Source organism: Taudactylus pleione, unplaced genomic scaffold (genome assembly GCF_031769625.1).
Source record: "Taudactylus pleione unplaced genomic scaffold, aTauple2 ptg000099l, whole genome shotgun sequence".
Lineage (NCBI taxonomy): Eukaryota > Metazoa > Chordata > Amphibia > Anura > Myobatrachidae > Taudactylus > Taudactylus pleione.
This window is the reverse complement of record NW_028284501.1, coordinates 1,792,501-1,802,890: the sequence shown is the minus strand read 5'-3', so window position 1 is coordinate 1,802,890 and position 10,390 is coordinate 1,792,501. Positions and strand designations below refer to the sequence as shown.

The 10,390-nt window shown below is 46.1% G+C and overlaps 1 protein-coding gene across 1 annotated transcript in view; it reads right to left on the bottom strand.

Annotated features, from left to right (window-relative positions):
- Window positions 1-2,088: 2,088 nt before the first annotated feature.
- LOC148526398 (uncharacterized) overlaps window positions 2,089-10,390 on the bottom strand; it is a 63,151-nt gene continuing 54,849 nt past the window's right edge. The window contains exon 4 of the mRNA XM_088470392.1: window positions 2,089-2,724. Within this exon, the coding sequence (XP_088326518.1) occupies window positions 2,518-2,724 (207 nt within the window). The 3' untranslated portion in view covers window positions 2,089-2,517. The remainder of the gene's footprint in view (window positions 2,725-10,390) is intronic.

Genomic DNA, 10,390 nt, shown 5'->3' with positions numbered 1-10,390 from the left:
AGATGCAGGGGCCTTGGGGCAGCAACGGTGCCACCCACAGGGCTCCGCTCTCTGTGCGGCGGCACCGCTTGCACACCCAAATTTACAGCCCTCCATACAGTTTGGAAAATTTGGAAATTGGTGATTGTGGAGTAAATTCCCAGAATGCTCACAGCCCTAGCTTACAATTACCTCCATATAACAAATCCCAAATAATTTGTTACTTACTGCTCAGACTCTGTGGCAGGTATGGGTGAATTTGTAAATGTTCCAGTAGATCTACATTCACTATTTACAATTTTTTCTTTAGATCACTCCCAAAAGCTATAACGTGCATTATTATTTAATTACCACATGTTTATACTACTATGAATGCATACAAATGGAAATACTACAGAAGCATAGCTAGAGACTACTATACATTTCTAGATGGATTTTTAACTTGTGAGATTCTTTTTTTTTTAATCTTTTATTTTAAAGAAACTAAATGGCAGTAAAAAAATTCAGCAAATAACAAATATCAAAAAGTGGGAGACAAAGGGCTCTATTTATTAACATTATTTTTACTAAAACCCTTTTTATTTTAGTATCACCTACAGTTACTAAAGGGCAATTGGAGTAGAATTCATAAAATTCTACTCCAACCCCTAAGTATCACTTATTTTTAGTAAGCAGATCGCATTTCCCGTAATTGTAATGGGAAATGTGATCCAGTTAGAGTTACTAAAAATATATTGTATAAAAATATCGGGGAAAGCCCTGTGAGGTGGCGTTATCCAGGGTCTCCCCCGGTTACTGGCCTCCTACTATGCTCTAACGGGGAGAGCAGAGCCGGGAGCCGGCCCCAGTGATCAGCTGTGTGGTCTAAACAGACCACATGCTGATTAACTGTAAAAAAAAGAAAAAAAAAAGTACTTACCTGACTCCAGGGATGTCCTCCCTCCGGTCAGCTAGTCTCCCATGCTGCACTGTGGCCCGGTCATCAGATGATTGGGTCCCAGTGCAGTATGGGATATCACCTGACCAGAGGACATGGAAGACATCACTGGAGCCCGGATCATGCAGGTAAGTGTAATTAAGGGAGAGGGGGGGTCGCTGGGGGTTTCCATGATCACAGGGGGTGGGGCTTAATGATGGGGCGGGGCTTAGTGCCGGGGGGCTAGCAGTGACGGTCGATCGGTTCATGCACGGGGCACTGGTAAAGTATTTTTTGGCGAAAATACCGTGCCTAGTGTGCGGATGGAATTCGCAGGGACAGAGCTCTCCTGCAAGTTCTGTCCCTGCAAGGGATTTGTAGTAAATCCCTGTGATATTACCTGAATTCGCAATGCGAATTCAGTCGGTAATATCGCACTACAACCTGCATTACCAATGCGGATTGTAGTAAATAGAGCCCAAAATATTATAAAAAGTAACATTCAGAGGATCCCACCAATCTTACATGTGAGATAATTTGATTATGGGGCCTATTCATCATACCTAAACTTTCTCTGGAGGTAATTAGGTTTAGAACTCGCATGGAGTTCTACCTAATTACCGGAGGAATTCATCAATTCTCCTCCCCATAACTATCTATTTTGAAAAGCTGTAATTTTTGTGATGACAGCTTTTCGGGAAATAGATACTTTTCCCTCTCTGCTCTAACTTACCGCAGCTGTAATCAGCGCTGTTAGATCTGTAAAACCAGCGCATGCGCAGCACTGCCTACAGCTGCTGTAATTTTGTGTGCCGCCCGCCAACCTCCCCTCCCCCGTCCGCTCACCTCCCCCCTGTCCCCGACTTACCTGCCCGCGCAGCAGCCTCCGGCTCCGTCCTGCTGCTCTGATACTGTGTTCTCCCGGCAGAATACAGTACAGTACAGTTTAGATTTAATTAATTAATTAATTAATTTTTTTCTCTAAACTTTATTGTGTTCTGTTGGGAGAACACAGGCCCTGATTCAGAGCCGGACCCTCAGACAGAGCGCTCGCTCTGAATCAGGGCGTCTTTTTTTATGGACCGGCTTCCTGGCCGCTCGCATTGCTGTGGGTTGCCACCCGTCGCTATCCGGGTCTCGCGCATGCGCACGACGGAGCCGGCTCCGTCGTGCGCATGCGCTCTGGGCCAACATCGACCCGGTTGCGAGCGCTCAGCGCTTGCGACCAGGTCTGAATCAGGCCCATAGTATCAGAGCAGCCACAGGAGCCAGTGGACGGACCAGAGCGACGGAGGAAGACGCAGGGGAACCTCACCAGCTGGAAGCAGGTAAGTGTTACCTGCTATTCGCCACCTCTCAGTGGCGAATAGTAACACCATCAAATTCCGAAAATACGTAATTTTCGGAATTTGATGAATACCATAATTTCCATATCCCCATACTAATGTATGGGGAGTGTAGAAGTTAATAAAGGGGGACTTAACCAGGAGATATCAGTGATATCTCCTGCGTTAGGTATCTTCATGAATACTAAAATAAAACGTTATTTTAGTGTTGATGAATAGGCCCCTATATATTAAGCAATAGGTAGGCTGCAAGCTTCTCAATGTAGACTTCTATTATTAGATGATGTCTTGGTACAGTTTTACAATGTTTATGCAGCTGATGTATCTTCCCTGAGTACGTGTTTTCTCTTCATTATAATTTTCCGTTAGACAAGACTCGTTATTTTTCAGCATATGTAAGAATTCTTTGAAATTGTTTATGAATGTCTCCGCTTTCCTTGGAGCTACGGAATTTGTGCATGATGCTACATCCTCATTGCGATTCTGAAAAACAAAAATATATCAATGCATTATGGTTTTCATTCATTTCAATGTAATTTAATTTCATGTCATTAATATATTTATTACATCAATTAGCACATTTCCATGTAATGATATCAGTAGATGTATTACAAGAATGTAAACAGAGGGAAAAACTATTGCTAAATATTTTTGTGTTTTGTTATATTCCTTTCCGTGCCTTGCTGCAAAGCCATGATGGTCTTCCATAGGTGATTCAGGTTTCTGCAGAGGATGAGTATCTCTACTTTCCAACGTACATAGGTCCCGATTCAGGATTCAGCAAGGATCGCAACTGCAATGGCAATAGCGCTTACACCTGCTGTCTCACTGCGATCATATGCTAATCCACTGTGATCGCTATGCCGCCGGAGCACAACATAAGGATCCCACCTACTAGTTAGCAAGCCTGCAAAACCATCGGTAACATCGAGTACCATCGAGTACCATCGCAGCCTCACATACACTTGCACAAGGTCAGACCTTACTCAGAAATTTCTAACCTTCCGGTACGCAGTGAGAGCTCAGGCTGCGTAGGGCATCGCAGTGGATAATTTATGCACACCCCTGCAATGGCGTTCAAATTAACTGTGTTTCGCCAACCCCCCCCCCCTTCACCACCCCCAAAAGTACTTCCTGTCAATCATTCTGCGATGGGTCTGCGTAGCCGTTGCGATCACAGTCCCAATCGCAGTGGCTGGTTTTCGCACGTGCACTGGGATGCATATGCACGCACAGAACGCAACAATCGGCCGATTGCGTACATAATCGCAGTTGCGATCCTTGCTGAATCAGGCCCATAATACAGTATTTAGAAATTCTGCAAATATGACACTTGAAATAAAGACAGATTTGTTGTCTCCTTATTCCGCTGAGTACATTAATACTAGAGATGAGTGGGTTCGGATCTAAGAGATCCGAACCCACCTGAATTAAGGAGATCCGAGTCGGATCCAAGCCGGCGCGGATGTTCCCGCTTTACTCGGATCTCTGACATCGAGGCAAAACCATAGAGACGAAATCTCGCAGCTCGCGAGCTTTCGTCTCTACATATAAGGGACGCGGCGGGTGCCATTTCACTCCGGCTGTGGAGACTGAACAGGGAGGGTGGGTAGTGTAGGGCTGGGGAGAGGTGCTGTGCTGTACTGTCTGCTGTGTCCTGTACTGTCTGCTGTGTCCTGGGCTGGTGCTGCTGATCCATCTGGGCTGGTGCTGTCTGCTGTGCTGTCTACTGTGTCCATCTGGGGTGTTGCTGATCCATCTGGGCTGGTGCTGTGCTGTCTGCTGCGTCCATCTGGGCCCAAGTTCTGGACCCAAATAAAGTGTATTTTTTTGTGTGTAATATATATTTGTCTGTGTGCGTGTTAGGCTTAGCCGCATAAGATCTAGCAAGTCGGCAATGCAACCTAGTGCTGCCCGACTCCAGTCGTCATCAATCTGTGGTCTGGGCCCAAAGTTCTGGAGCTGAAAAAAAAAAAAACCTTGTCTTTTTTTTTCTAATAATTGTCTGTGTGTCTGTGCGTGTTAGGCTTAGCTGCAGAAGATCTAGCAAGTCGGCAACGCAACCTAGTGCTGCCCGACTCCAGTCGTCATCAATCTGTGCTCTGGGCCCAAGTTCTAGACCTGAAAAAAAAACACAAAAAAAATTGTGTCTTTTGTCTATTTATTTTCTGTGTGTGTGTGTGTGTGCGTGTTAGGCTTAGCCACACAAGATACAGCAACGCAACCTAGTGCTGCCCGACTCCAGTCGTCACCAATCTGTGCTCTGGGCCCAAGTTCTGGACCCGAAAAAAAATGTCTACTGTATATTTTTTTTCTGTGTGCGCGCGACTTCACGTGTGTGAATTTTGTAACCGCACCTTGGCTACACTATTGGTGCTTGTTACACTGCTTCAAGACCGCAGAAAATATGGAGGGCTGTCACATGACAGGAGAGCAAGGCCAAGAACCACATGTTGTAGCTGCCACCAACAGTCATCATGATAATGCAAGGCCGTTAACTTCCTTATCCTCTATGAAGGCTCATGCCTTCAATCCTCAAGGGTATCCCAACCATCATCTTTGCACAGTCCTCAACGCTATTAATAATTATATCAATCAGTTTTGAGCTAGCAAGCTGGATGCAACCTTTTGACCCTTTAACTGGATGAAAAAAATAAATATTGTGAGCTGTGAGGTAACCAAAATTGACTGGAAACAAGTGGAAATAAATGTTATTGAGGTTATTAATACTGTAGGAACAAAAAAAAGGCAAACTTTATGTGATTTTAGCAGTTTTTTTTTTATTTTTTAAGAAAAAATCCAGATCCAAAACCAAAACATGAAAACAAAACACGGAGGTGAGGTTTTGTCAAAACCAATCCAGATCCAAAACCAGGGGAGATCCATATCCAAAACCAAAACCAAAACACGGGGGTCGGCGCACATCTCTAATTAATACCATAATCTTTTTAGCAGTGTTTGTTTTGGAAATATTTTGATTTGGTCAGCCCAAGGTTTTGACATATAGGGGACAATTTATTTAGAAGTAATGACCTCGAAGTGCCAGAGAAATGGTCGGGACACTGACAACCAAAGTCATACATTTTCCCTAGCACATTGCTGAGAATTGAATTGCCCCAATATTACATTACCTGAGGCTTCATTCTTATGACATGCTTGCCCATTCTCCTAGGAGACTCCTACATTTCGGAGAGCTCTCCCACACACCCGAGAGAGTAAACTAGAATTTGCCTATATCTCCAGAGATTGTAGCAAATTGCATCATTGTGGCCCCACCTCAGCTTCCAGATGCAGCAAATCTTAATATTGTACAGCAGGGGGCAGTGCCACAGTGACCTGATTCATGGTGCCACACTCCCTACACCTCCAACCTGGGCTTCCTCCTCTGACATTCCCGGGGGAGCCCAGGAAAAGTTGGCGAGTATGTCTTGTGAACAGGGTTGCCGAAATTTTAGCTCAACATTTGATTAATAAAATTCTATACATTTACAACAAATATTTATGCTTTGGACTGGAAAAAGAAAACAAATGCAACAACATATAACATTCACAAATCTGGTTGTTTCTGATTATCTGGGTGGTAACCTGTAAACTGGGTATTTCAAAAGTTTACCCACTTCCTCCCCCATAGCCAGCACTGCTAATGAACACAGGGCCTGAATCAGTACACAAGTGCAATTATTGATGCACATGAACCGATTGTTTATCACGCATGCATATAAACCACACTTCGTGTGCGCAGCGATGGCACTGCAACTACGGATGCCTGGAGGATCCTTCGCAAAGTGAGTGACATGCTGCCAGCGTTCGGGGGTGGTGAGGGGGGTGGTCAGTAGAACGCAGGCATGTCTGTCCGTTTAAACGCTGTTTCCTGGGTGTGCATAACTTAGCCAATGCGATTGAATACGCAGAATGAGAGTTCACTGCGTGCGTGTAGACTTGCAGTTTCTGGGGCTGGTCAGACCTGATGTAAATGCTGCATGACTGGCCGATGAGTATCGATGGTACGGATATGAGAAAGCAGTAGTGGACGTCTTTATGCCGGCTGAGCTTTGGCAAGCATTAGCATATTTTCGCAGTTGCGTTCTGTGCGAATTTGGGGCTGCGATCGCAGTTGCTATCGGTACTGAATCAGACCCACCTTCCACTTTACATCCCCACTACCATACAACTTTTTCAACCTGGAAGGGACCAGATACTATCTATAATAAATCTTATAGGCATTATCTGTAACTTGAGAACAGTGTGAAGCTTTCACAAACCTCTCCCTGAATTTTAACCAATTGTCCTCATCTGGTGGGTTCCCAAGTTCTTTTACTAGCTAAACTCATGTTTTGGGATTACTGATTGGTTGGCTTCCAATCAGAGATTGTAAAAGACAAAAATAATACCCTTCTAGAGAGGGCTGTCAAGGTACACATGTTCAAGAGAGGTCAATGGTTTAGCTATTTACAGCAAGGGGAGAGTACTGACATAGGCCTTGATTCAGAGCCGGTCGCTCTGACAGAGCGCTCGCTCTGAATCAGGGCCGTCCCTCCTACCTTTTGGAGCGGCCTCCTGGCCGCTCGCATAGCTGTGGGTGACCACCCACAGTTATAGCGAGCGGTCAAAATGATGGTCGCGATGGTCAAGACCATCGCGACCATCGGGCTTGCGACGAGACCCTTGCGGTAGGGTCTCGCTGCCGCAAGCCCTGGAGTGCTTTTGGCTCTATCAGAACCAAAAGCACGCCCTCTGACATCACTAGTTATGTCAGTGGGGCCGGCCTCAGACGGTAGGCGTTCCCATCGACAGCATGCCCCCTTTGGTGCGAGACCCATAATGACGGCTTGGGCGTCGTTATTCGGGTCTCGCGCATGCACACGACGGAGGCGCCTCCGTCGTGCGCATGCGCACTTGGGCAACATGCGCACTTGGGCAACATCGACCCGCTTGCGAGCGCTCAGCGCTCGCGAGCGGGTCTGAATCAGGCCATTAGTGTCTTTTCTCAACGTATGCAAAGGGGCTCACATTTGGAAGATCATATTTATCTCATAGGACATCCAGGCAGGTGCAGCAGCCAGAATCAAGCCAAATGCAACAACATATAACATTCACAAATCTGGTTGTTTCTGATTATCTGGGTGGTAACCTGTAAACTGGGTATTTCAAAAGTTTACCCACTTCCTCCCCCATAGCCAGCACTGCTAATGAACACAGGGCCTGAATCAGTACACAAGTGCAATTATTGATGCACATGAACCGATTGTTTATCACGCATGCATATAAACCACACTTCGTGTGCGCAGCGATGGCACTGCAACTACGGATGCCTGGAGGATCCTTCGCAAAGTGAGTGACATGCTGCCAGCGTTCGGGGGTGGTGAGGGGGGTGGTCAGTAGAACGCAGGCATGTCTGTCCGTTTAAACGCTGTTTCCTGGGTGTGCATAACTTAGCCAATGCGATTGAATACGCAGAATGAGAGTTCACTGCGTGCGTGTAGACTTGCAGTTTCTGGGGCTGGTCAGACCTGATGTAAATGCTGCATGACTGGCCGATGAGTATCGATGGTACGGATATGAGAAAGCAGTAGTGGACGTCTTTATGCCGGCTGAGCTTTGGCAAGCATTAGCATATTTTCGCAGTTGCGTTCTGTGCGAATTTGGGGCTGCGATCGCAGTTGCTATCGGTACTGAATCAGACCCACCTTCCACTTTACATCCCCACTACCATACAACTTTTTCAACCTGGAAGGGACCAGATACTATCTATAATAAATCTTATAGGCATTATCTGTAACTTGAGAACAGTGTGAAGCTTTCACAAACCTCTCCCTGAATTTTAACCAATTGTCCTCATCTGGTGGGTTCCCAAGTTCTTTTACTAGCTAAACTCATGTTTTGGGATTACTGATTGGTTGGCTTCCAATCAGAGATTGTAAAAGACAAAAATAATACCCTTCTAGAGAGGGCTGTCAAGGTACACATGTTCAAGAGAGGTCAATGGTTTAGCTATTTACAGCAAGGGGAGAGTACTGACATAGGCCTTGATTCAGAGCCGGTCGCTCTGACAGAGCGCTCGCTCTGAATCAGGGCCGTCCCTCCTACCTTTTGGAGCGGCCTCCTGGCCGCTCGCATAGCTGTGGGTGACCACCCACAGTTATAGCGAGCGGTCAAAATGATGGTCGCGATGGTCAAGACCATCGCGACCATCGGGCTTGCGACGAGACCCTTGCGGTAGGGTCTCGCTGCCGCAAGCCCTGGAGTGCTTTTGGCTCTATCAGAACCAAAAGCACGCCCTCTGACATCACTAGTTATGTCAGTGGGGCCGGCCTCAGACGGTAGGCGTTCCCATCGACAGCATGCCCCCTTTGGTGCGAGACCCATAATGACGGCTTGGGCGTCGTTATTCGGGTCTCGCGCATGCACACGACGGAGGCGCCTCCGTCGTGCGCATGCGCACTTGGGCAACATGCGCACTTGGGCAACATCGACCCGCTTGCGAGCGCTCAGCGCTCGCGAGCGGGTCTGAATCAGGCCATTAGTGTCTTTTCTCAACGTATGCAAAGGGGCTCACATTTGGAAGATCATATTTATCTCATAGGACATCCAGGCAGGTGCAGCAGCCAGAATCAAGAACATCCGATACCACTCTAATATCCTGTGCTATCCACAAGTTAATGTGAGGTAAACAGCAGCCATTTTACCTGTGAGGGGTAATGGGGGGAGGACAGTGTACTTTTAAAATGCATGGACCAGATATGGCAGGAAAATGCAATGGATGAGGATAATGAAACTGCCACGACTGAGGAGGGGGAGCAGATGTGACAAGGCAAGAGAATGATTCCAGGTGTATCCACAGTGGAGCATGTGTGTGGGTGTATGTCTTCAGACAAACTGTATGAACCATCTGTGCATTCGTGTTAGAGTGGACCGAGGTATTTGAAATGGGAGCATTTGGAAGAGGTAGAGCAGTTGGGGCAGGACATTTATTTTGAGGATCGAGATCCTCCCCAACCACAAGATTATTAGTTTCTGCCACCTCAGAAGTTCCAGCTTTAGGGTATTGACAATACAGCGAAAATTTGCCACATACAGGGCGTTATAATGGTTGGTGATGTAGACCCCTAAGCGCTTCTTTAGAGAAAGGGTTCCCTGACATCATGTTGTTGAACACTTTGGCAAGATAGGATGAGAGTATAGAATTGAATGTTTTATGGTACATGACTGTGAAGCTATCTGGCCCAGGGGCTTTGTTTGACTTCAGTCCCTTAATCTTGTCTGAAATCTCCTGCACCTTAATATTCTCACTCAGAAGTTTGAGAGAGCTTGGAGATAGGTAATGGAGGTGACAGTGGGACAGAAAGTCCTGTATTAATCATCTAAGAGTGGAGAAGTGTTTGTGGATTATGTAAGGTTATACAGTTAGGTGTAAAACTTTCTGAACTCATCAAAAATGAGGGATGAGTTATAAATGGGCTTACCTGTTTTAGATTTTAGGGAGAGGACATTACAGATCAGCATTAATACCAACAACCTATCTGCCTTATCACCTTCCTCATGAAAGGTTTGGTTAAGCCGTTTGAGGGATAACTCAACCCTAGCAGTCAGCAGAAGACCCAGCTCCCCCCTCATGGCCACAGTTTATGGTAATTTGCATCAGAGTGAGAGGTTTAATGAAGTTGATCTAATGTGGTAACCAAGGCAGAAGACTCAATAGTATTCTGTGTTTTGACCTTCTTAATGAAGAAGCAGATTTAATCAGAGAGCCTCAGGTGACCATCTTTTGGGGCACCCCAGAGCAACCTCTATCCAAAATTGGTAGAAAAATAGTTTTTCAAGTCCACAGATAATTGTGCTTTCAAGTTAGGTCTAAGAAGTACTCTCTCATTCAGGCGCCAGGTCTAAGGGCCTGATTCAGCAAAGACCGCTAATGCGATCGTAGCTGCAATTGCATACGCAGGTCTGCTGCGAAAGTATGCTAAAATGTGCAATCCCAAAGCACTCGCACGACAACATGCAGATGCCCACTTCCCCTCTCGCACATCCGTAATACCTTGCAATCTAGCCAAAACATTGGTAACATCGAAGTACATCGGAGCCACTCGCACAATCACAGCAGGTCAGACCTGACTTATAAATTGCTAACTTTCCTGTATGCAGTGAGCAC